Source organism: Monodon monoceros, unplaced genomic scaffold (assembly GCF_005190385.1).
Source record: "Monodon monoceros isolate NGI ecotype Baffin Bay Population unplaced genomic scaffold, NGI_Narwhal_1 Super_Scaffold_21, whole genome shotgun sequence".
In the NCBI taxonomy this organism is placed as follows: domain Eukaryota; kingdom Metazoa; phylum Chordata; class Mammalia; order Artiodactyla; family Monodontidae; genus Monodon; species Monodon monoceros.
Window position 1 is genome coordinate 41518148 of NW_021703778.1, and position 27741 is coordinate 41545888.

At 40.1% G+C, this 27741-nt stretch overlaps 1 protein-coding gene across 5 annotated transcripts in view; it reads right to left on the bottom strand.

Annotated features, from left to right (window-relative positions):
• Positions 1–27741, bottom strand: part of AKAP13 (A-kinase anchoring protein 13) — a 338024-nt gene that overhangs the window by 218243 nt on the left and 92040 nt on the right. For all 5 annotated transcript variants that reach the window (XM_029238790.1, XM_029238789.1, XM_029238788.1 and 2 more), the window contains exon 2: positions 22383–22426. In XM_029238790.1, coding sequence (XP_029094623.1) covers positions 22383–22415 — 33 coding nt within the window. In that variant the 5' untranslated portion in view covers positions 22416–22426. The remainder of the gene's footprint in view (positions 1–22382; positions 22427–27741) is intronic.

Genomic DNA, 27741 nt, shown 5'->3' on the forward strand with positions numbered 1-27741 from the left:
ACTTGGCATGTATACAGAACAAAGGTCAGCCTGGAAGAGCAAGTGAATAACACCGGATAGGAGATGAGGATGGAGTTTGGATTTTTTCCCAAGTGTGATGCTAAGCCACTGGAAGGTTCTGAAAAGAGTGACATAATCTGATTCACGTTTTAAAAGAATCACTGTCGCTCCCTCTCCTTGGAAAGGCTTCATCCTTTGTCTGCCTAGTCCACGCCTACACACTTTGAACAACCATGGCCCGTTTGAGGAGTAACACGCTATGGCTTGAGCATAGAGAACAATAAGCTGGAGACGAGTTCACAAAGAAATGCCAAGGATTCTGGCCTTTATACTAGTGCAAGGGGAGCCATGGAAGGCTTAACAACATTACTTCCCCCATGTCCTTTCTACACATTGTTGAAAGATCAAATAAGAAAATCATAAACAACTTTTATATAACATTAATGATTATTCTTCAAATGTCCCCTTATCAGTGAGGTCTTCCCTGACCATCCTAAATGAAATATGGAACTCCCCGGCCCCAACTCTCCTTAGCTTGCCCTGTGTTTTTTCCCCATAGCAATTTTTACTCTCTGACGCATATATTTACGTTTATGTGTGTACATGAGTTTATATATACACACTCAGTGTATATTTTACATACATAAAATTCTAAGAGTATATATTTATTTACATATTGCCCTGATTCCCTCTTCTCCTCCCAACTATCATGTAAGCTTCACGAGGTCAGGGAGCACATTTGCTTTACTCAATGCAATATCATGGCCTAAACGTATAGCTGGTTGTTTTAAGTGCTCAGTAAATGTTGGATGAATGAATGAATGAATTCCTAACTGGACTTTCTTCCTGTGAACAATCTGCATCTCTCTCCTCAACCCATTTAAACACTTAAGATGACGAGATGAAAAATTAAAAGACCGTAAATCTAACGCTCTGGCTATGCCAAATTTTTAGCTCAGTGGTCCTTAAACAGTCACGTAAAATATAACTAAGGCTCAAAGGGGCCAGTGATGAGAAGAGAACAAAACAGCATCGTCCCTGTTTTTTTACCCTAGGGACTCTACCCATCTCTCTCTTAAGTGGAAAAATATTCAGATACTCTTCCACTCCCCTCAGAAGAAAGGCCACTCTCCAGACTGGCCAGCAAAGCCCTTTTCATAACACTTTCCTTGAAAGATGTCTCAAAGCAGCTCAAGTAACATGAACAAAGTCAACCGTGAAATTTATTAATTTGGGGCATAAACTAAATTCATTCCATATAAGCAGATTTTGGTTGATTTTCATGTTAGAAAACAAGTAACCATTTTATTTGACATTTGAAGTTAGTTTTTATTTCAACCAGGCTAATATTTTGCCAGATATAGATATGGGTCAGTGAAATCCCTATAACCTGCATTCATTTTTAATCAAATATGTCTATATTCCAGCCAAAAAGCATTCCCCTTCTCAATGCAAAACCATTATTTTAAATACTACTACTAATTATGATCAAAGTTCATACTGTCTTCCAGCCTCATAATTTTTCAACACTAAGATATACACAAATACTTAAAGATTTCCAAGCACCACCTATTTGGTCCATTAAAATAAAACCAGCAGATGGCGCTCAATGAGTCTGTAGAGTGCTCTGTATGGAATGGTTTTAGGAACTATTCTCTGTAACAGGGAAGAATCTTGAAACTTCAGCTGGAAAAGGAATCAAAATTACAAAAAGTTTGGAAATCATTTAATGTATGGTCCCCTTAATGGAAAGTGTTGCTTAAAAATAAAGAGTTTTTTAGAATTCTAAGAGTATGAGCTTTTTGTTTCAATGTACAACCCTGCCTCTCAATCTATTCTTGTTAATAAGCAAAGCTAAATTGGTTGAAGGGAGTTAGCTGGTGGCTTTAAAAAGCAGCCTCACCCTCTCACAAATGTTACACGGCTCTCTGGAACTGCTAGAGTAATTAGGTCAACACTTCAAGAGACAGTCCCCCTCTGCTAACAGGACCAGATATTTGGTTAAAATGCAGAGACCATAAGGATTTTTATTAATTCTTGACAGAATAGTCTTCTCTTCCTTCTCTGCCCTCCCGGAGAGCAGATGATTCAAGTGGGGACATTCTATAATTAAAACCTATCAGCTTGACTTCTGTTCCACCCATCTCCCATACTCATCCCCCTAGCTTCCTTGGATATTCCCTGGTCACTTCTCTTGATTTTCCTCTCAAGTCATCCATGAAATTGGGTCTCCAGGCTTCCAGGCTAGCCCTTCACACAGTAGGGGGCCACAGAAGAGTCTCCTAAATACAATCTGATCAAGTTACTCCCCTGAAACTCACGGATGGTCAACAGGATAACATCCTAACTCGGGAGCGCGTCCCTCCCACCGGCGGCAGACAAGGCCCCCACAGCCTGGCCCTTGCTAACCTCCCCAGCCTCCCCTCCCTCCCGGAGCCTCTCCCCACACACTCACCACAATCATACCAAACCAGGAGGATGCCAAGAGGCTGAAGCCTCACTCTCACTACATGTCTCACGCACTACCTGGCCATGCTGCTCCCTTTACCTGTCACATCCTCCTCTCACCTGACTGATGACTGGCCCAAGAGAGGACAGCACGAAACAAGCCCTGCCTTGCTTTCCTGAGGAGACACCTGGGCTCCTTCCTCAGGGGAAAGGCCTCCTTACCTTATCTAACACACTATGCCTCACTCACTGAACGTAGGTCAAGGTCTCTCCAATCCCTCCCCTGTCTGTGTAATGGGCATGTGTCTGGGCAATGCCTCAGGAGGGGAACCCAACTCGTCAAGTTGAACCACACCTGCTCAGATCTCATTCCTGGCCCAGGATACAACAAACCGTGAGACCAAGAAAAGAGATATTCAAAGCTGGCCAGTGGGGACACTGTCAACTACACCAAGATTAGGAACGGGAGGCATCACTTTGGGAGGCAAGGTCACTGGCCTTGAAGTCGCATGACTCAGAACACCAGCTTCAGTTGTCACCAGCTGTGTGACTCTTCTAGGAGCCACCTCGAGTCCTTCTGGGGAACCGCTAGATTGTAAACTCCACAAGGGGAGAAGCTGTGTTAGGATATCCATATATTTGAAGTGCCTGAAATAATTTAATAACGGCTCTTTCATCAAGTGCTCACTGTAAACCAGCACCACTTCAACTGCCTTACACAGATTAGGGTTACTATTTAATCCCCTTAAGTACTAGTATTTTAACAAGTATCTAGCAGACACAGAATAAATGTCCCCACTCATTCACAATAAAAATATCCCCCATTTCAGAATCTCCATGTTTTTACTTTCTTTTATACTCTCTTCTCATAAAATATATTATTTCTCAAACAAAGCAAAATAAAGTAATAAATTTACTATTTTGGGGTTTTATTTAATTATGGGTGAAGGACTGTAACTGGATGGCAAAATTGGCTTTATGACACCTTCTGAAAAGCAGCCATAAAGGAAGGGAGAAAGAGTTAAAAACCTGGTTAGTTTTAAAGGTAAATTATAAAGCTTTCTTAAAGCTGGTTAAGCTTCCTAACTGATAATAAATAGTTATATGGGCATTAAGCGATCCACAATACTTGAAAACCATAAAGTAGTAAGAAGAAATATTCTACCATTTCAGATGATAGCAACATTTTTCTTACCCAGCCTTACTGGTAAAACCATTGCATATAAATATCCAGAATTTGTTTTTTTGGTTTTTTTTTTTAAGTTTTCCTTTTAAAGTGTCAAAATTTTAAAAAGAAATAAATTAGCTTTATGAAAATCTAACTAAGGTGCATTACACATTTCCCGGCCTTCTTAAATGCGGACAGGGAAGGGCAGGAGTGGTAACTGAGCAACTCCCATGTGCTAGGAGCTCTATATGTGGGGACAATAGTATTTAACGGTTGAAGAGTAAATGATGTATGTGAAGCATTTCTCAAAGAACCTGGTACTTAGTAAGTATTCAATAAGTGCTAGATATTGTCATTTTAAAAATCACATTTAACCCTCACAAAAACCCTGTAATACAGGTATTACCCTGCTGAATTTTACAGATGAAGACTCTAAGGCTCCTACAGCTGGTTAGTACTACAGCAGGAATTTAAAACCATATCTACTTGACACCTACAAAGGAGTCACTTTTCTCTACACAGGTTCTCCAAGTGTTGTCTGAGAACCAAAAGTATCACCCGGAAGCTTATTAGAAATGCAAATTCTCAGCTCTGCCCCAAGCGGAGTAAATCAGAAGCTCTGGAGCTGTGGCCCAGCAATCTGTGTGTTAACAAGTCCTCCAGGTGATTCCCATGCAGGTTCAAGTTTGAGAAACAGTAGGCTGCACTGCACTGTACCCCACTGGAATGGTTATCATAGAAGGTCTAGTGTCTGTCCCCAAACAGTTTCCCTTCTTTGCAAATAATTCCACTTTTCACTGTCTCCTTCTGCCTTCAATAATCCCATCAATACCTTTATTTTACAAATCCTCAGCAACAGCCCACTTCTTCCCTCACCATGGAGGGTAAGAGCTGACACACAGTAGCAGTACACTGACATCGGGAGGCCGGCTTCTGAAGTAAGAAAGGCTAGTGTGAACTCCGACTCTATCCTTTACTAGATGCACGACCTCAGCAACTGGCTGAAGCTCTCTTGCCCTATTTCCTCACCTTTTAACATACAGAAGACAAAAGTTATCTCATGCGGTTGTTAGCGTGATTAAATGAGAAAATGAAAGGACATGTAGCATAGTGGGCAAGTACCAGAAGGTATTCAATAAATGGAGGCTCCACAGACATGGAAAACAAACTTGTGGTTACCAAAGGGGAAGGGGGTGGGAGGTAGGGGCACAGAAAAAACAGGAATTTGGGATTAACAGGCACACACTACTATACATAAAATAGATAAACAACAAGGACCTACTGTATAGCCCAGGGAACTATGTTCAATAACTTGTAATAACCTATAATGGAAAAGAATCCGAAAAAGAATATACACAGTATGTATATGTGTGTATATATATGTATGTGTATATGTATGTATGTATACGTATAACTAAATCATTTTGATGTACACCTAAAACACTGTAAATCAACTATACTTCAATTAAAAATTAATTTTTTAAAAATGGAGGCTCTTAGGATTATTATTTTAATACAATATGCATTTCTGCTGCCTTCTACTGCATATACATACATTACGCCAAATGAAAAATCAAGACCACAACCCCATAATCAACAGGAAGACTGGAGTTGGAACCTCAGCACACCACTTCTTAAAATGCCCACTTTTGTCTCATAATAAAGAAGACCCCCTTCTAATTCTGAGACTTAGTAAGATATGGATAACCTATAATCATACCCGTACGTGTGGCAAGGATAAAAGAACCAGTTGTATGGAGATCTGGAAAATGAGGATTTGTGGAGAGAGACACTGGCTATGAGAAACACCCACAGTAGTAGCTCCTTCATATTACACTGCCTGGGATCCCTTAACCACACAAGATAGGATGAACCAGACAATGCTGGCAAAACCTAATAAGCTTTAATCAAAGTAGAATTTAAGAATGCAGGAAGTGACCAAAGAGGAATTCATAGTCATGAGGGTAAGTTAAGATCACCCCTGGCCTTTTAACTAGTTCAAGAAGATGACAGGAATGGCAGAAAATAAGTCCACAATCAGACTGGTGGATCCCATGGACCAAAAAAGGAATGTACCACTGCCTGAGTAGTAAGATAAAACTCACATTTCCTTCTGTGGACATAACAAAGAGAGACAGCTGAAAATTCCATCCTAGCTGCCAGATGCTCTGTATATCACACGGGGTCGGCAGTTAATCCAAACACAGAGCTTTGTGAAGGGCTCCAAGGATGCACAAGGGCCAATAGCTCTTTTTTGGTTTAAAAAAGAACAAACAAGCAAACAAATCTCTGAGAGTACATATGATGTTCTCTATACTTAAAGATAAGGACCCACATGAAAGGAAACAATCAGAATCTCTGGAGGAGAAATGTGTAGGAATGAGAAAAAGTACTAAAGATGCACATCACCAGTTCATTAATCAGTCAATAAATTAGTGTACCTCTCAGAAGAATCTAATTTCTACAGCCCTGCTGATACAAATATATTCCTAATATTCTATCTGTATGGAGCTATTTTCGGATTTCTGAATTACAGATTCACTGGGGTGACTCTGTGAAACTACCTAACAATTTCATCTCGGATGGCACAGTAAATTCCAAAGAGGGCAATAAAGATCTTTAGTCTTATAATGAACTTACTAAAACTTTATTTTTATTTTTTTTACTGAAGTATAGTTGATGTACAATATTCTACAAGTGACATGTGTACAATATAGTGATTCACAATTTTTAAAGGCTATACTCCATTTGTAGTTATAATAAAATGTTGGCTATATTCCCTGTGTTGTACAATACATCCTTGTAGCTTATTTTGTACTTAATAGCTGTACTAAAACTTCAAAATATAAATCTTACTGTCTCAGTTTCCCCATCTGTAAAGTAAGAAAACAATTCCTCCTAATTCACAGGTTTGTCAAACCAATAAAGTGAGATTAGTACAGAAAGAAGCAAACACAGGGAGTTCCAAGTAAAGAGCCCATACACAACACAGAAGTATTAAACTATTTGGGTTGAAATTCAGTTTTTCATCAAGTATCATTCCCAAGTTTTCCTAGAGGCCCCATCTCAGGGGTCAAAGTGACCCTTTGTCACTGGTTCCAGGTCACAAAGTCCCCTATGTTGTTTGATCTCTTGAGTGGCCTACCCTTCAGGGTCATAAGTTTTACCTCCCCCCACAAAAAAATCTCATCTTTGACTAAACAGACATTTATAACCATCCATGCATGCAGCAAAGCTCTTTCCCAAACAGCTGTAATTCTATTATATTTAATCAAAAACAATGAGAACCTATTATGTGCAAGGTACTGTGATAGAAGCTGAAGTTAAAGTGAGAGCAATAAAAACAACAACTCCAGTATAAAGTCTCTGTACTCAAGGTAGACACAGTAAACGAAAAAAAAGGCATGTAAGCAAAAGTGCAATCATTTAAAGTGCTTGAGGTGTTATAGTGAAGTCTGTACAGAGTAGCTGGGGCCTGGAGAGAGGAGTGATAGATTCCACAGGAGGCTGAAAGTTCAGGAAGGGCTCCATAGAGCCAAATGACAGGAACTGCCTACTGAAAGATGAGCAGTTTTCTTTGTGTGTGTGTTGGGGGTAGTGGAGAGGGTTGACTGTATTTCAGAGAGAGGGAGAAATGCAAAAACTGTTTTACCTAGCTGAAGGCTAGCACACACAGAGCTGTAACTGGTTTCCCTGCAGTACCACTGACTCAGCATAGGGTCCATAGCTAAACTCCCAAAGGCTGACTTCAAATTTTTTAAAATTCACTGATGCCGTCCAAAAATCCATTACAGAAGCCTGTTTACAACACCATTCCAAAACCCAGGTGCTCTTATGAGTTCCATTTGCATCATGAACTGCTCTGCTAACTAACTATAAAGCAGATCTGGCTTTAATTATTCACAACCACACAAAGAAGAAATGAGGAATCTTAAATGACATAAAAATACTGTGAAAAATAATGCAAAGTATTAACTCCCTTAATTGAAAATCACTACCACCTCCTGCTAAGAAATAAGCAGTCCTGTGTTCAATATTGCACACCTTGATGTTATTTTGAGTCAATAATCTAGTAATAATTTACTCAGGAATCCACCATAGATCCATCCATTTGAAACAACGTCCTACTTAATGCATATCATTTCCCATATATCTCCAGCCAACCACTGCTGATGGGTTAACAGTCAGCCATGTTGGAAGATCTAAATCTACCCAAGAGGCTCCAATTTAATTCACAGGAAAGGGGCTTTTAAAAGTATCCTTTTTGTTCACTTGATTCATGCTTAAGCACTGGGGTGCATCAGAGTCATCTGGAGCGCTTATTTAAAAATAGCTTGTAGGGCTCCACCCCAAGCATTCTGATTCAGTAGATCTGGGTTGGGTGTGAAAATCTGCATTTTTAACAAGTTTCTAATGATGTTCACACTGGTGGTTAGGGACCACACTTTGAAAACCAGTGCTCAAGAACAATTCAGCTGAAAGTCAGTCTGGGTAACCTCTCACACCAATGATTACTGTGAGCAAACAATGTTTATAGGATCTCTATCTTACATTTGAAAAAGCGATGGCAAGTGGAATTCAGTGCTAAAGCCAACCTCTAAATGTAGAATGTGATATAAGCATCAGGTTTTGAGCTCCCAGGTCAAGAGAGGGTGGTAGCAATTTGAGGGACTGGTAGTGAAACCATCCTTACTTAGAGAGACTAGACTAGAGAAAGGGCAAGAGTTCTGAGTTCAAACCTCTGTTTCGGGCTTCCCTGGTGGAGCAGCGGTTGAGAGTCCGCCTGCCGATGCAGGGGACACAGGTTTGCGCCCCGGTCTGGGAAGATCCCACATGCCGCGGAGCGGCTGGGCCCGTGAGCTATGGCCGCTGAGCCTGCGCGTCCGGAGCCTGTGCTCCACAACGGGTGAGGCCACAACAGTGAGGGCCCGCATACCGCAAAAAGAAAGAAACAAACAAACAAACAAAACCTCTGTTTCACCTCTTACTAGCTATTGTCCTTCATCTATAATATGGGCCTCACAAGGCAGAGGAGAAAATGTACATAAGTCACCCTACCTGGAAGGTGCTCAGTAAATGTTGTTCCCCTCCTCTTTCTATGCAAACAAGGGAAAGAGCTGTCAACACAACTGCATGTGCAGAGATGCAAGAGGAAGCCACCCGATATGTTTATACGCTTTTGTACTGTCAAAATAAAGGAGATGGGTCTCTTTTAAAAACTACCTATATATTTAAAGTTTCTATCCATCATTTGTGAAATATGCTTATACCATTTAATCCTCACTACCAACACCACCAACACCGCACCCCAGCCCCTCCGCCACAGGCTGTTGTAAAGACACAACTGTTCTCCCTCAGACTGCCGAGGCAGCTCCTCCCTCGCCCATTGGTGCTACACCATTCTCCCTCTGCCTCTCACGGTAAAATCCTCGGTGTTCATATCTGTGGCTCTTTGATGCTTTCAGTCATTCTACCAAACAAAATCCATTTGTTCTTCGGAACAGCTTATCATCCTCACATCCATTCAGCACACTGTAACGGTGAACAGGCTACTCACTTGAGAGTCCCTCACTGCTCTTCCTCTGCTCTCCACACCTCTCCATAAATGTTCTTTGGGTACTACTTTCATCATGTTACTATCTGCCTAATCAGAAGACCTCCAGTTGCTCTCTATCCTGCTTGTAAAATGCTATATTCCATCAGTGCTGGCCAAGAAAATTTTCTGCAATGATGGAAATATTCTATATCCGCACTGTCCAAAATGGTGGCCGCCAGCCACATGTGGCAACTGAGCACTCTGCAATGGAAGAACTGAATTTTTAATTTTATTTCGTTTAAATTAATTTAAATGGCTACGTGGGCCAGTGACTACTATACTGAACAGAGTAGATCTATACAATCTCATCTCCACATATTCTCCCATGTGAACTGTCCTCTCCAGTCAAGCCAGATCCCCCACCACCACTGATAACACCATGTCCATACCTTACTTCTTAGACTGTGCTCCCTTCTCTCGCTCTGCTCTTCCCTTTCTCCACAGCCAAATCTGTCCAGGCTAACAGAGCCCCCCATCTTTCCTGAAGGCTTCCCTATCATTTCTGCCAACATCTCATTCCTCTCCCTGCTATGAACCGTCACTGTGTAACCATCTGTATAACTCATCCAAGCACCTGAACAAGTACTGCTTGTGCTGTCATTTAACTCTTCAAGCATCTGAGCCCCGGTGAAAGAATCTATTCCTCTAAGACCAGGTCCTCCATTCACTAACAGGTGCTTCACAAACACTTGGTGAATGAGCTAAGGGTACAGAGCACTACATTTTGGTCTTCTTTGGACAGCAAGACTTCTCTTCACTAGAACCGAATGGAAAATTTAACTCCAGCCCCCCTGCCCCATATCCAGATGCTTGGGAAACACCAAGTTATTGTAAAGGCATCATGTACACAGACCCTGAAAAGGCTTTGACCTCTATGTATCTTCATCTGCTCTGAAAATGCCAAGGACAAATAAGAAAATGCTACCTGCAAATGCAAAATCTGTTAACTTCAAAGCACGTTTCTGGAGATGGATTAAAAAGTCCCAACAGAAGGAAACTGAAGCTCTTGCTCTGTAAAACCATCAAAAGCTAAATTAAGGAACACTTGACTTCCTTATTTCTTCTGGCACTAGTGACAAAGTTGTCATTATTTAAACACAGTCCTCAGATCTGGATGGAAAGAGCCTCCAGGCTACAAAATGTTGGAGCTGACCCATCAGACATGTATTGTTAAGGCTAAGGCAGGTAATTCATTTAAGAGATCAGAAGGCTGATAAAGCCCTCTTTGTAAGAGAAAAATGGGACAAAGTAATAGCCAAGCAAGAGGCATAGCCAGATTAGTTCAACTCCTGCTATGGAAACACATTTCCCAGGAAGAGATAAAATGTTGCTATTACCAAATAGGTCCTCTTCCCTAAAAGGAGGCAACTGAGAAGATTAAAGCTGGGGTAATTTAAATTCTGCAGCCCTTCACAGCTTTGATTATTTATGCAAACTATACTTATGCAAGAATAAACTGTTTTAATTGCTCATTTTAAACCCGCTTCTTTCTGAGCACACTTGCACTCTCATCTTCTGGTCCTGTTTGGGCTCTGAGGCCACTTCTGATTAGCACACACACAGCATATTCATCCACTGCACAGAGTCCTCTTCACTGAGGCTGGACACAGAAGTCCAGAGTCAACAAGAATCCAATGTGATGGCAGGAAATCACTCTAAGTTTTTCTCAAGATCTAAATGTGAGTCAAACGGAAAGGCTCTCCTGATTTCCCTTTTTTAAACGGGCTTGGGAATCATTCACAGGATTTGAACCCTAGGTCCACCATAGCTGCAACCTAAGACAAGTCAGTTACCCCTTGGAACCCTCACTTCACTGGCTCTAAAGTGGAAATACTGACCAAATCTTTTGTCTCTTGTGAAGATTAATGAGGGAATGTGTATAAGTGCCCACCAGGGTACCCTGCCAAGAAGTTGTTCTCAACAAATACCAGCACCCTAACCCACCTTTCCCTTCCTTGAGAAAACAGAGAGCAACATCATCTTAAGAGACGGACCCTATTCTAATAGAAATAGTTATAATCACTGGATATTGCTTTGTTTTGTTCATTTTTAATGAAGAAAGGAATCCAGTGCCAAAGATCTACCTTCCTATGATGTTCTACTGTCAGGATGTTCCAGGCAAACACTCAGTGGTAAGGAAAGAGAGAAATGCGAAAGGACATAATAAACCAGATCTGTTGGGGTTCTGGAAATTTGTTTTGTAATTAGAATGGCTCTTCCCCTTGAAAATCTAATAAATGTGGGTTTCATCTCAATCATATGGCAGGTAATAAGTATCCCATACATAAACTTGCTGCATGCTTAGAACAGAATTTATACCTCACATCTATCTCTCTGCTTCTAAAAAAGTATTTAGTTTGTGGGCTTCCCTGGTGGCGCAGTGGTTGAGAGTCCGCCTGCTGATGCAGGGGACACGGGTTCGTGCCCCGGTCCGGGAAGATCCCACATGCCGCAGAGCGGCTGGGCCCGTGAGTCATGGACGCTGAGCCTGCGCGTCCGGAGCTTGTGCTCCGCAACGGGAGAGGCCATAACAGTAAGAGGCCTGCGTACCACCAAAAAAAAAAAAAAAAAAAGTATTTAGTTTGTAAGGTAAAAAAAATGCCTTTTGGTTTTCCTGAGGGAGACCTAGAGATGTGTTCAATAGACCACAAATCTTGGGGACACCAAAAAAAAAACAAGTTTATAATTGAAGGATCTGAGAAATGAACCCCAAGTTTTTCCTCTTTAAATGTGTCCTTATGGTCATTTTAGTTAGTGAATCATCAGCGTCCGATATAAACCTTCTGAGTCAGTGTTAAGAGTCACAACCATGCATTCTGGAGTGTCATTAACCATAAAGTGCCCAATGCCCACTGGAACACTTTGGCAACCAGTAAGGACATTATTCTAATACAGAAAAAAACCTGCAGGAGCTGCACTTAACAAGAGAAATGCCTCACTTACTGTTCAAGGGCCTTGACCTTCCCTTCCTTTCACTAGTCCAGGGCTAAAAAGCCACCCACCCTCCTGAAGATAAGTATCTGACCAAGTAATTCACCAGGATGGCTATTACTGACTTCCTACATCCAAAGTTACAACCCACATTTTATTTTTACTCTTTTTTTCTACTGAAGAGGGATTTCAAGTAATAACTGTAAACTACTCTCCAATGTGTCTACAGCCCAAAAGACATTCTAATCCTTACCTGTTACACTTTGAAAAAGAGTTCAACGCTATCTTTTCAAATATTTCTCTCTTCTTCGGCATTCCCACAGCTACCTTTTTTCCTCTGACTTAGCCCACTTACCACCAGGCTTATACCACAACTTCTCTGTATGTGTACTCTGAATCCTAAATTCAAGCCACTGCCTCCTGCACACTGGCTGGGCTAATTATTTGCAGATCCTGCTACCTGACCAGATCTACCACAACCCCTGTGAAATTTCAGGCAAATCCCTCAATCTCTCTGTAGCTCAGTTTCTTCACTCTTCCCGCAGAGTGAGCTCAACCACCCCGAAAATACAATGATCCCTGTGACTCATCAAATTGTTCTCCAGTCCTGACCTCTCCTACAAAGTGCATCCCCACACGGAGCGCTGACTATGGGACAATCGCTTGGGTGCATCATCACAACTTTTTCTCCAGAAAAGTAAAGTGATGAGAGGAGAAAGGAAGTGACTTTCTCTGGAATAATCCGGATCTCCTTATTCTTGACCCCTATTGTCTCCTTGTGCCTTGCAGACCTTCAGGTTTGGCCTGGCCACATTTCTTCTAGAATTAGCCTGAGGCCTGAGATAAGAAGCATCCAAAGACCCTTTCATGCTCCTCCTTCAGAAGTTTAAAAATCTTTCATCCCCTTCAGCTGTTAGTCTGGGGGAGGATTTATTTACTGTTGCTAATGTCCAGTTGCTAGGTTGCTAGGTCCCCTAGTGCTTAGTGTGTGGGGCTGGTGGTAGGGCCTATTTTGTTTTATAAATACCAACCTTTGCTTCATGTGCCTGGCTTTTTCTTTTATCACCTGATAGCATTCCCCATCCCCCCTATCCTTTCCGGGAAAAGTCAATGCTTTTTTTTTTTCATTGGGGTATGGTTGTTTTACAATGTTGTGTTAGTTTCTACTGTACAGCGAAGTGAAGTAGAGTTCCCTGGAAAAGTCTATGCTTTTATCTTGATAGTGAGAAGGGCTCTAGAGCCAAAGGGTACATGTACTATGTTCATAAAAATTATTAGCAGCCACGTGGTTTGCTGCATGTTGTTTACTGTAAACAAGTGGCTCAGACCATAAGTCCCATAATGGCTAGAGATAACAGGCACCATGTCTAGCATGCCTTTTCAATTCGCTAAATGACTAGGTAGGTTAGTTATTTCACAGAATACATCTCTGGAATAAAATCAGATACTCTAGGCTACACTTTGCAGGGATACTCTACATATCTCCTTACAATTATAAGGAAGTTACATATGCACAATAGAGACATCGTTATCACATTTATTTCCTTGTTAGCAATACTTTTAATCACAAAGATGACATTACTGACTGTTCAGGACTCACACAAGGTAAACTTAATCAATAATGAAACTTGGGAAACAAATGAGCATCTTTATTTTTTTTAATGAGCAACTTTTAAAAGGCAGTTGTTCTGTCAAAAAGAAGCAAAGCGCTACAAAATAACTGGCTAACTGGCCTATACTCTTCCAAAATGTCGGTATCATGAAAGACAAAGAGAAGCAGAGGAACTGTTCCTGATTAAGAGATTAAAGAGACTGTAAATAAATACAGTGTGTAATTCTGGATTAAATCCTGAACTGGGGAGAAGAGGGGAGGAGGATGCTATAAAGGACATTATTGGGATGATCAGAGAAATTTGGATATGGACTTAACATTACATAAGAATATTACATCAATGTTACAATTCCTGTTTTTGTTAATTGTACTGTGTTTCTGAAAGAGAACGTCCCAGTTCTTAAGAAATCTATGCTGAAATATTTAAGGAGAATAGGGTATGATGCCTGGGAAAAGCAACTTTCAAACGGTTCAAAAAATATATGTAATACAGAAAATGATAAGCAAATCACATTTAGGTCACACCTAAATGTTAATAAAAGATAAGTAGAGGTGAAGTTGCATTCTTCTAACTTTTCTATAAATGTGAACTTATTTCAAATAAAACATTTAAAAAATTTAAAAACATGGGAAATGGAAGACTAAACTTGGGTTACTTATTTTAAAAAGGACTTTATATGTGCAAGTCTCTATCACATTAAGTGGGATGAGATTTGTGTGTTTTATATAACAATTATGGACAGCAACTGTGCATGTCAGCTTGGTATACAGAAGAAAGACAATGGGTTTGAGAGTCACGATTTCTGGGTAAAGCCCTAACTTTTGCATATACTAAATGAACCATCCTGAGCTCTTATTTCCTCAAGTATTATGAGGGTAAGAATGAAGCTTCCTCCACCCTCACAAGGTTGCTGTGAGAAGCAAATGGTATAATGTATTCAAATGTGCGTTTTATTTTTTTTACATCTTTATTGGGAGTATAATTGCTTTACAATGGTGTGTTAGTTTCTGCTTTATAACAAAGTGAATCAGTTATACATATACATATGTTCCCACATCTCTTCCCTCTTGCGTCTCCCTCCCTCCCACCCTCCCTATCCCACCCCTCCAGGCGGTCACAAAGCACAGAGCTGATTTCCCTGTGCTATGCGGCTGCTTCCCACTAGCTATCTACCTTACGTTTGGTAGCATATATATGTCCATGCCTCTCTCTCGCTTTGTCACAGCATACCCTTCCCCCTCCCCATATCCTCAAGTCCATTCTCTAGTAGGTCTGTGTCTTTATTCCTGTCTTACCCCAAGGTTCTTCATGACATTTTTTTTCCCTTAAATTCCATATATATGTGTTAGCATACGGTATTTGTCTTTCTCTCTCTGACTTACTTCACTCTGTATGATAGACTCTAGGTCTATCCACCTCATTACAAAATGTGCATTTTAAACCAGGAGGCAGTATATGAACATGAACTCTTGTTTTTAAGGAGTTGTCATCCAGAAAGGCTACAGGTGATGCAAATGAGTGTTACACCAGTAGGTGAAGCATTCACAGAAAACCAGAAAATGAAAGGACTACAATGAAATCCTATCATACACCGTTCATTTAGGTTCACAAATGCACTTTGAAAATACATTTTTTTCTCCCCAGAAGCAATTCAACCATGAAAGAATATAAAAACTAAGCAGAAATTTTTAATTACACTGCCCTTTAACAAATGAGAGCCAAATCTGCTTTAAAATGTTCCTCCGTTCAAGAAAATCCAATTTACATCTAAAACACGGATCTTAAAGATGACTACAGAGTACTAAAACTATTTTTCCTCAGATGGGTAGTCCAAATTACTATGCTTAAACTGCCTGAGAATCCAGTCTGCCCAGGGCCCACAGCTCCACATTAGGATTAATCCAATATCCCTAAGGGGCCTGACCTGACCCCGAGCCACTGAAGGCTCTGAAGTTCAGAGTACACTCAGAGGTGGGTGCTGTGCTGGGCTTCAGACGTGATGAAAGGCAGGCCCTAGGGAGGTCACCCAATGGTCTGTGAAGTGCTTCAAGATCAGGCTTTTCCCTGTCTCCTCCCTGAGTCTCCAAGCTCATCCAGGAGAGGACGCACCCCGCCCCCTTCTGCACTCTTGAATCCCTGCCGCCATTTTTTCTGTTCCGCACATGTATCAAGCCTAGCCCTCACTTTAGAGCTCTGCACTTGTTCCCTTGGGCTAGAACACTGTGCCAGGATCTGCACGTGGCGGGCTGCTTCTGGTCATTCCGGTCTCAGCTTAACTGGCCGCCCCTCAGAGGCCTTCCCCGACCACCCAGCCTAAAATAACCTCTACTCAGGCACAATCACATCACATCCTATTGTTTTATTTACTTTCATTAAACTGTTCTTCCTGATGTTTTCTTGTTTATGATTATCTGCCTTCTTCTCACTATAATACAATTACCGGAAGGGCAGGGACCCTTCCATTCTGTTCATGGCTAAATTTCCAGCATCCAAAAAGGGGTTTGCACAAGGCGGGCACCTGAATGAAGAAGAATTCCCCAGCTCCAGCTCAAAATTCACAGTACTAGTGTGTGATTGAAATTTAACAACTCCAGGAATAAAAAGTCAAAGACTCACATGCAACCCAGATTTCTGAAACTCCTTCCTCCTCTCTTGACTCAGCTTTGCCTTCTCTGCCATAGTCCACTATCCTAATTCCATCCACTCTTATCCGCTCAAAGGACTCATCTATTCTCAGAGTCAAAAGTACCAATCTCTTAAAGATGACTCAAACTCTCTCTAGTTCAAAATCAACTTTCTTACTCCACAGCTCCGAGCCCACATCTCCCGCTGTAATCAGGACATCAATACGCCCTTCAACACGTCTAAAGAACAAAGTCATCACCTTCCATCTTTTCCACATCTGGCAATGGCATCAGCTGTCATTCACACTCAAGTCCTCAATCAACTATCATTCATTCTTTTTCACTCCCCCCATCTAATAAAGTATTTAGTCCTACTGCTTCTTTTAAATATTTCTTGCATCTGCCACCGCCTCTCCATTTTTACTGCCACTAAACAACCTAGGCCCTCCCCACCCAGAGGGACCCTAGGAAAGCTATCAACGTTTTTACCACTGCCACCCAAAGGTCCTGCAACTGCGATTCTCACACATGCACCTGGCAGTAATCAACATTTTTGCAGAGGCTGAGGGAAAAACCTGACCTGGTAATGTAACTAGCCTGCCTAACACAAAGGGTGTACTTGTGGAATCACAGAGCTGACAGGTGAGGAAACCAAGGCACAGCGAGGTTACACTACTGGCAGCCGAAGTTCCAGGTTCCGCGTGTTCCACTGTGAACAGTTCACAAAAATAACTCATTACAACAGCTTCATTTAAACACTCAACAGTACTGCCACCTGTACAGTGGGACATTTCTTACATTTTAACTATTGCAGCTTATTGTGGGCACATTTTTATTCAAAGACTGGTTAAGATGATTATTTGGAATATTTGGAATCCAGCCTATTTTTCTTAACTTTCAGGTAAAAGTCCTTCTCAGGATCCAGTGTTTTTCCTTATTAACTAGCAGTTTTCTCTCTTCTGTTGATGACATGTACCCCTAGCATATCTCAAATCTAAACTAAAAGAAAAACTTCAACACACTCTATTCTTTTGCTTAGTACTTCTTTCTCTAGGTGCAGAGAATTGACCCCCTTACCAACGGACTGTCCTGTACAGTTACAGTAGTGCCCCCATCCTCAGGGGGGTACATTCACCCCCAGTGGATGTCTGAAACCATGGACAGTACTAACCCCATATATATTTTTTCCTATACACACACACCTGTGATAAAGTTTAATTTATAAATTAGGCACAGTAAAGAGATGAACAACAGTAACTAATAACAAAATAGAACAATAACCATTATACACTGTAAAAGTGATGTGAATGTGGTCTCTCCCACCCTCTCTCTCAGAATATCTTATTGTACAAATTTAATGCCTTTTCCATCTTAACAAAAGAACTTATCACATACTGTGCCTGTAACTTTTGCAGTCTGAAGTGTGAAAGCAAAACCAGCATGAAATCTGTTTTTCCTTCCTCACAATTTCATGGATAGAAGACTCATTCTTACCATAGATCTTAGCAACCTCAGCAAACAAATTTTTTTCTTTCATTATTAAGTCAAGAACCTTCACGTTTTCACTTAAGGAAGCACTTCATGGCTTCTCTTTGGCATATCTGAATTGCCAGCATCACTACTCTTGCACTTTGGGGCCTTTAAGTAAAATAAGGGTCACTTGCACACAGCACTGAGATACTGCGACAGTTGATATGATAACCCAGACGGATACTAAGTGTCTAGCAGGCAGGACGCACTGGACAAAGGGATGATTTAAATACATCCCCTACAGGACGGAGCAGGATGGTGTGAGATTCCACCATGCTACTCGGAGCAGTGCACAATTTAAAATGTATGCATTGTGGGACTTCCCTGGCAGTCCAGTGGTTTAAGACTCCACACTTCCACTGCAGGGGGCACAGGCTCGTTCCCTGGTTAGGGAACTAAGATCCTGAATGCTGCATAGCATGGCCAAAAATAAATAAATAAAATTAATGAATTGTTTATTTCTGGAATTTTCCATGTGTAATATTATCAGTCCATGGTGACTGCAGGTAACTGAAACCACAGAAAGTGAAACCGTGAATAAGGGGGAAACTACTACACTTTTCTTCACCCAAACAGTGTAAATCCCTGAGACTTGGCTTAGTTCACTGAAAATGGAGTACACTGTCACTCTTTAAAAAGGGATAAACAATTGCCTCAATAAGTATTACTGCTGATCGACATATTTGAAATCTGAAATTTAAAATAGTCTTCCCCAGTAGAGCCTGCCCAACTTCATTAAACACATAAATCATATATAAAGCACTACTTTATTAAGTATATTCCCCAGAACGGATGTCTAAGAACCTTGCTTCCCTAACAGAACGAAGCTTTTTTAAGCTTCATAAGCTTTACAGTGGTTTCTATGACCAAGCCCAGAAAATACAGATTTAAATCACAATCTACCATCATCGATGAGCTGTGTGACCTTATCACAGTATCTTCAGAACTCATTTCCTCATCTCTAAAACGGAGAGGTTGAAGCAGGTATTATCTGAAGTCTCTATTAACTCTAAAGTTCTCAAATTCCATGATGAAAAGTTCAGAAAACTTCTAACTGATCTCTCTGCCTCTACTCTCTCCTTCTAAATTATCCAGCACACTACCACCAATTAATTTTCCCAAACTACTACTGTATTAGCTTTCTATTGTTGTTACAACAAATTACCACAAACTCAGAGGCTTAAAAAAACACATTTTATTAGCTTACAGTTCTGAAGGTCAGAGGCCTGAACGACTTTCACGGGGCTAAAATAAAGACGTCTGTGTTCCTTCCAGAGGCTCTGAGGAAAAACTGTTCCCTGGCTTTTCCCAGCTTCTAGAGGTGGCATTCCTTGGCTCATGGACCCTTCCTCCTTTTTCAAAGCCAGCAGCGTGGCATCTACAAATCTCCCTCTGACTCCCTCTCTCACTTACAGGAATCTTTATGATTACACTGGGCTATCCATATAATTAAAGGACAATCTCCAGTTTCAAGATCCTCAGCTTAATGAAATCTGTGAAGTCCCTTTTGCCATGTGAGATAAGCATTCACAGGTTCTGGGGATTAAGACATAGACTCACTTGAGGAACCATTATTCTACCTACCACAACTACGTAGTTACATCAGCCCCCTGATCAAACGCTTTCAATGGCCAAAAGCAGACAGAGACATCAGAAGAAAACTACAGAATATATCTTTTATACAAAGACACAAAAATCCTCAACAAAATACTAGCAAACCAAATCTAGCAACACACAAAAAGGATTATACACCATGACCAAATGAGATTAATCCCAGGAATGCAAGGTTGGTTTAACATTCAAAAATCAATCAATGTAACTCAGTAATGGAATGAAAGAAAAAACCCACACAATCATCTCAATAGGCAGAGAAAACGTTCAACAAAATCCAACATTTTTTCACGATATAAATACTCAAATTAGGAACAGAAGGGAACTTCCTCAACCCGATAAAGGCATCTATGAAAACCCACAGCTAGCAACATCATACTAATCTTAATGGTGAAAGACCAGATGCTTTCCCTTTAAGATCAAAAACAAGACAAGGATGTCTGCTCTCACCACTTTTATTCAACTCTGCATTGGAGGTTCTACTCAGGGCAACTAGGCAAGAAAAAGAAATAAAATAAAAAGACTGGCAAGGAAAAAAACTATTTTCATCATCTTGGATGTAGAAAATCCTAAGGAATCCACTAAAAAAGTACCAGCTAATAAACGAGTTCAGCAAGGTTGTAGATTAAAAGATCAATGCACAAAAATCAGTTGTATTTATATACTAGCAATGAGCCACCTAAAAATGAAATTAAGAAAATATCATTCACAATAGCATCAAAAAGGATAAAATACTTAGGAATAAATTCACAAAAATAAAAGGCATGTACACTGAAAACTACCGATATAAATCACTGCTGAAAGAAACTGACCTAACGAAGGATGACCTAAATGAAAGGAACAGAATTGAGTGTCCAGAAGTAACTCCTTACATTTATAATCAATTGATTTTCAACAAAGGTGCCCCAGAAAATTCAACGGGGAAAGAATAAAATTGGAGGAGTACCAAAAAGATTGCTGTTCACAGCAGCATTATTCAGAATAGCCAAAAAGTGGAAACAGCCTAAATACCCATCAGCTGAGGAGTGGGTAAATAAAATGCAGTAGGTCCATATAATGGAATATTATTTGTCAATAAAAAGGAACAAAGTACTTATACTTACACTCTAACATATACCTTATATACATGATGCTAAGTGAAAGAAACCAGTCATAAAAGGCCAGGTATTGCATGACTCCATTTATACGAAATTTCCAGAACAGGTAAAACCATAAAGACAGAAAGTAGATAGTGGGTGCCATGGGCTGGAGGAGGGGGAATTGATGAGTGGCTGCTAAAGGGTGCGGAGTTTCTTTGGGGATGATAAAAATGTTCTGAAGTTAAGATAACACAACTGTGAATATACTAAAAACCATAAATGAGTGGATTTTATGGTGTGTGAATTTTATCTCAATAAAGTTGTTCGGGACTTCTCCAGTGATGCAGTGGTTAAGACTCTGTGCTCCCAATGCCCGGGTTCAATCCCTGGTCAGGGAACTAGATCCCACATGCATGCCACAACTGAGAGTTCTCATGCCACAACTAAGAAGCCCACCTGCCGCAACTAAGACCCGGTGCAACCAAATGAATAAATAAATATAAATATTTTTTAAAAAAAGGACTTTAAAAAACAAACCAAAAAATAAAGTTGTTTTCTTAAGTCCAAGGTATTCAATTCATGTGCAAACCCACTGGTGAACATAATAAATTGTCTCCAAGTAGTCTGGAAAGAAAATGTGAACATAAAATATCTTCTAAGAACACATATATTTTTCTTTGTATGTTACATTTAACATAGAGATAAACTATGGAGCATGATCACATGAATGCTGTATGATAGAAAGGTATATGACTTTAATTAACACGGCATGGTTAAAAATAAATACAGAAAATGAACAGCCTGTTTAAACACCATTAAAAGCTCCTCAGCGGTCACAAAATAAACTCCGCGCACCTTCTTGTGTGCTTTCACAACTAAGCGTCACCCACCTCTTCAGACTTATCTCCCATCACCCCCAACACAAATTCAGCAGGGCCAGACTTTCCACTACCATCCTTCCCCGCTCACTGAACATGCTCACTGCCACTCATCCCTCTACCATCTGGTCTGTGTCTTGCACAAATTCTGAGGATTTTTCAGCCAGCGAAATGATCCTTAATCTTCAAGACCTGACTGAAATCCTGTCCCATCAAAAAAGGTTTTTTCACGTCTCCAGACCATACCAACCCCAAACCCTCCAGCCTCTCACAAGTATAACTATCCATACCTCTAAGCCAGCTCCTCACCAAACAGGCACTTTTCACCACTCTGATTCAGATAATTCACTCTTACAACATTTAAAAAAAAAAAAACACACACACACACACCTAGAATTTAGTTTTCCCAGCCTCGATTCATTCATTTATCCATTTCATCTTATAATTCCCTCACTTCAGGGAGATGATACATCAGCTTTCACCCAGATTCTTAAAGTAAATAGCACTTTTGCCAATGAAAGAGTGCCACCTAGTTGTGGCACAGGGTAACTGACCATGGCAGTAGGAAGCTCTACATACTACTTTTACAGAAATGCACTGTACGTAAAAATAAGCCGGAGTATCATTTGGCAGGGCAACGCAATTATTTTATACACGCATCTTATCACCACGATCAGTCTATCTCACAAGTCTTACGAGCATTATTTGTTCTGAGCTCAGTACCATGCATTATTATCATTTAATATTTACTAAATCAAATTCAATTTAAGTGTATTATGCCAATAAATTCATGTGTAGACGGTTAAAAATTCCTTTGATAATCACATGAGAGCATTTTTTGAGTTTATGATAAGAATTAAACAGCAAAAGTTAAGTATAAAATGAAATCTTGCGATTTACTCACATACAATGGAGCTTGTTGTGGATTAAGTTTCATGACCCAGGACACTGAAACAGAAAAGGGAGAAATAAATGAGAATAAAATTAAGAATTATCATCAAAAATCTAAAACCCTCCAAAAGTCCCAGATGTCAAGCAAGGTTACAAAAGCACAATCACAAGTCTGAGATTACTGGATGCCCGGCTTTCCTTAGAGGTTTGGGGAGGCAAGAAGGTCAAAGATTGCAGAATGCCTTGTAGCCCCGATTCCATCCTTTCAAGTGGGGAGAAAGATTTTCTGATTGAAAAATAAAGACAAAAGGCTTCACTGTCATAGAAGAAGTTTCAACAACAAAACCAACAGGATATTAAAATCAGTTACCAAAGCAAGAACAGTGTGTGTGCAGTTATACTTTTACATAATCCCCCAAACTCACATAATGCTACCTAACCAGGGATTCCCCCCAGTCTCACTGGGGCGCTTAGGGTAGAAGGGTTCGGCAGACCACTAGAGAGCCCTCTTCCTCTCAACCCTCCTCTCAGAGAAGGGGGGCTACTGCTGGCCTCCAACAGCTAGAAGTTGTCACTTTCCTCAAAATTAATAGCTGGATTCCCTGTGGTTACCTGCACTAAATGAATTCTCACAAAAATCTTAGGAAGAACTTTAGAGGAGACTTCCAGCATTACATAATACATTTGTGAATATTGAGAATAGCATGTTCTTAAAAGTTTAACTTGGTAATTTGACCAGGATTTCCTCTAAGCCAAAATGATCATCGTCCAGTATTGTGTACTTCAGAAGGGCAGGTCTTTTGCCAAATACAATGAATTTGAGAATAAGCTGATCCCATCTTCACAAGAGTCAGAGAAGCAGACCCAAGTGATTTCATTATAGTCAACTTCAAGTGTCTTACCCATGATAGGGGACTGGATTAAATTATTATCCAGCAATATAAAAAACAACAGTACAGGAATGTCATTCATACATGCAAAAAAAGATAAAATCCCATATGTGGTATTATACCAGACCAGATCACAAAAGCGTAACAATTAACTGAAATCCCAACAGCATAAACCGGAGGTTATCCAAGACCAAATTTTAGAATGAAAAGCAATGCCTTAGCAACCGTGCATAACTCCAATAACAGAATCCTCTCAATATTAAAATTCTCACAAATCTGCCAGTTTGGTCAGGCTGTGTGTGTCTGAGGATCAAGGCTCACCCAAAAAAAAAAACAGTTAACACACACCTGTGGAAAAAAAAAATCTATAACCAGGCTCCTAAGCACAATCACCTCCAACCAGCAGGCCACGGGTTTCACTGTGTTCTGCTGGAAGACATGCTCACAGCCAGGAAGCCCCCGCAGTGACTGACCGCCTCCCTGCCTGCCCCGTTCATCCTCTGGTCTACCAGAGGATTGTAAGAGACTTCCCAGCTCAGGGCACTCTTTCCTTTCTGCCGGCCTTCATTTAATGGTTTTGTACCCACAGGTGCTAAAAATCACCCGCAAAAATCCACACTGAAAACCAAGCTTGAGAAATGTAGCAATAACCAATGCTTTTAGTAGAAAAATAGAGATTTCCTGGCCATCAGATGCAAATAGCAAGCACAGATTAAAAAAAGAAAGACTGAAGATTGAGTACTTTCTCAACGCATTAAATATCCATTTAATTTAAAATTAAGCTCCCTGTGCTCACTGGTCTTTTAATCAGCTTTCCAGGTCCTATTCAGACTTACCTGGGACAAAAGACTAAAAGAACCTAAAAATTCCTGAACCAATTTGCCTTAACTAACTTCTGAAGTGTTCCTGTCATCCCAAAGCAGAAGAAATATCAGGGGAAACCAAAACAGGAATTAACACTTTGTAATCCATAAGGTTTGGAGAAATCCACAGAGACAAACTAGTGACTTAACAGCCCTCTGATGCTTCTTGATTTGCCAAAAAACCTAGAATGACGTGTATAAGGACCACAAACATCAACTTATCTGATGTTCCCACTGCATTTGACGAAAGATCTGGTGAAACTCACTTGGCTCTAAGGGCTGATGCCATCTGAACTGTCTGCAATCATGAACTTGCCTAAACTTATTTCAAGGCCAAACCCATACAAGTTATTCTGATATGAGGATTAAAGAGGGACGACAAAGTGTCTGTCCACTCACACTGGTCAAAGGCACAGGTCATTGTTGTGTTGGCAACACAGCCGTTGAAAGAGTACATCAGTCAAAAGTCATCGAGGTAATGACCCCAGAAGCATAGGATTGGTAACTTCACATTGCCTTTAGGCTTCTTCAGTGCTGACACACCAGGGGAAAGCGAGGACTAACATCTATAGAGCTTTATATCCAATATAATTTTTAATCCCCATAAAAAGATATTATTTTCTCCCATTTCATTGGGAGGGAAAAGCTCTTTCAATGATTAAATTATTTAATATCAACATCAAGAGGTGGGAGAACCCAGTTTCAAACCCCGTCTGACGCCACAAATTGACTTGCCCTACGTCTAGCCCTCATTCTACAAGCAATACAGACTCTCTTTGACTTTGTTAATTCAACTGTCACTGGGCGTCTCCCATGTGCCAGGCACCGTACTCAAGGCACTGAGAGTACAGAAGCTTCACAGAGCTTATTCTAGGAGTAACACAGATAAATAAAGCATTAAAATAAACGGTTTTCAGAGAGTGATTAGTGAGTGCTATTGAGAAAAATAAAACAGGGAAGAGGGAACAGGAAATGAGTAGGATACAGTTTTAAATATGGTGCTGAGGGGAGGCCTCTGTGAGGTGACTTTTACCCAAAAAATCAAAGAGATTAAGAAAGCTAGTAATACAGATAATAGATGAAAGACCCTCAAACTGGTCCTAAAACTGAAAACTCAGAGTTGCGATGCTAAACCATCGAAAACTTGCTACGTAAAATGCCTCAACTTATTTCACACATTTAAACAAACTTACTTTACTTACTTGAGAGCTGTGTTCCACAAAAAGGAGCATATTACAGGAAGGCAGTCTTTTGGGTCAAAGTAAATGCACTTAAAAATCAACGTATACACCAAGACCAATTTGGAGATCACTGGACTCTTTGCTTTGCCAACAGAATTTTTATCAAGCTTTCCCAAATGGAAAATTAAAGAAACGCACTATGTCCATCCAATCATTTCATTAAGGAATTTTAAGAGAGAAAACCCTGGAATTTCTTCCTTACCCAATAACTAACTAGTGAGTGACCTTGCACAAGTTCACTGGGTTGCTTCCATGTAACACAAGCACAACATGTGACAGACACAGTGGGACAGTAAAGGCTGCATGCCATTTGAAAGAGACCATGAAGAAAAGGAACTATCAAAACTCAAAGATTTAAATGATGTGATTTTAAGTATGTCCACCAACTCTGCCACTCAGTAGTAACCTGCTACAGTTTCGAGGAGTCATAAATTCAGGGGGTGTGAAATAATTACAAGCACAGTAATTAAGTATTTTTATTCTTTCCACATTTTGCATTTTATTTCAAAATGCTCAAAGGAAAACCAAATTTAATAGTTTGCTATTGTATAAATGTCACACGTTCACTTTATGTCAAAACAAGAGTCAACCAATTTTAGTGCAACTGTCTCAATTATATAAATCTACACACTCCCACAACACCCCCATGCAAGAAGTCTCAGGGTGCTGCTGATTAGGATCAGACTTTGTGCTGATGATCCCTTCTTGCACTTTAACATAAACTATCACCATAGGGTGCAATGCACAAACCATCATCAGAACGTACACCAGTTTTGTACGAACATTAACAGTAGCAAAAGTTTTGAAATAGTTTGCAATTCACTCTACCTGAAAATGACTGTGTAGGAACTCAGTCACTATACAGGATCACAGAGAAACTCAAGCAAGAAGTGATACGCCTGTTTGATTAATTTGGGGGAAGTAAAGGAAAGAAAGCACTTCCACCAACCAATGTGCCTGAGCAAACGAATGCAAAACCTTAGAAGCTACAAAAAAAAAAAAAATTTACACACCTAAATAAAACTTGGTGTCCACAACAGGTGTCAGCAAACATTTTTGTAAAGAGCCAGATGGTAAATATTTTAGGCTTTGCAGGTCATATGGTCTGTGCTGCAATATGTAAATGACTTGGGTGGGTCCATGTTCCAATAAAACTTTATTTACAAAAAGAGGAAGAAGGCTAGATTCAGCCAGTGGGCCACAGAATGCCAACTCCTGGTCAAAAACTAAAAAAAATACCTCTTAATAATCCAAAGAAGCACTGTGTCCTCACTCAACAGTTTTATATGTCTCAAAGAATATTTTCATCTAAAAATCCACTTCTCAATACAGGAAAGGCATAGGGTGTGGCACAATATTCTCTAGATGAGAAATCAGATTAAATGGGTAGGCATCCAAGTTCTTTACTAATAAACTGCATGAGCAAGTCACTTAACTTGTCTGAGTCTCAGCCTCCTTATGTGTAGAAAGGGCATAGTAACTGCTGCCTATATTATGGAGTTGGTGTAAGAATCAAAAGCAAGGGCCAAGTACTAATGTAGAATATGTCTCCAGGGTATACTGTGTGAATAGAGTGAGATGCCAAACAGTACGCATAGTATCCTCTTTTTGTGTAAGAAAGGGGAAATAAGAACATATATTCATGTTTGCTACTATCTGCATAAAGAAACACTGGAAGGATACATTAGAAACTAGTAAAACTGGATATGAAAGGTGAGGGTCACAGGGTAGAAGAGGATGTGGGTGGGAGAATGACTTCTTAATAAATCTTTTTATATTGAATTGAAAAAAAGAAAAAGCGCCAAGTAAAGCACTTAAGCACACTTCCCAGGCACAGAGTAGAAGCCACTGTTCCTTCTTCCTGGCAGTTTCTGGGTCTCAGTGGAGACTACCACATAAAATACTTTGAAAAGTATAAATGGTTAAATGAAAGGCTTCAGGTAGCAAGAGATGCATTTCTGTCTTAAAACACGTTGGTGGGTAAAGTAGAATTGCAAAATATAACAAAATAACCATAGAAAAGGATCTGGAGGATGTTAAATGTATGTATTTCTGGGGATTACAGGGAATTTTCATTCCTAAATTATCAGTTTCTTAATTATAACTATTCAAACAACGAACAGATATTACTTTTGCAATCAGAAAGGAAACATTACACACAGCACATCTGGTTTAAGTCCCCGGTCATTCAGTGTATCGCAACTGACCTAGAAATGAGTAAAAATACCTTTTTTTTCCTAAACGAAAACACTGAACAAATCTACAATCCTTACTAAAGGTCCCTGGTGCTAATAAAAGCAAAGCAATTAAAACAAGAATGTCTGCACCCATACGTTTGTAAACTTAAACCAAACTCACTATTCTTTAGCCACAGCCAC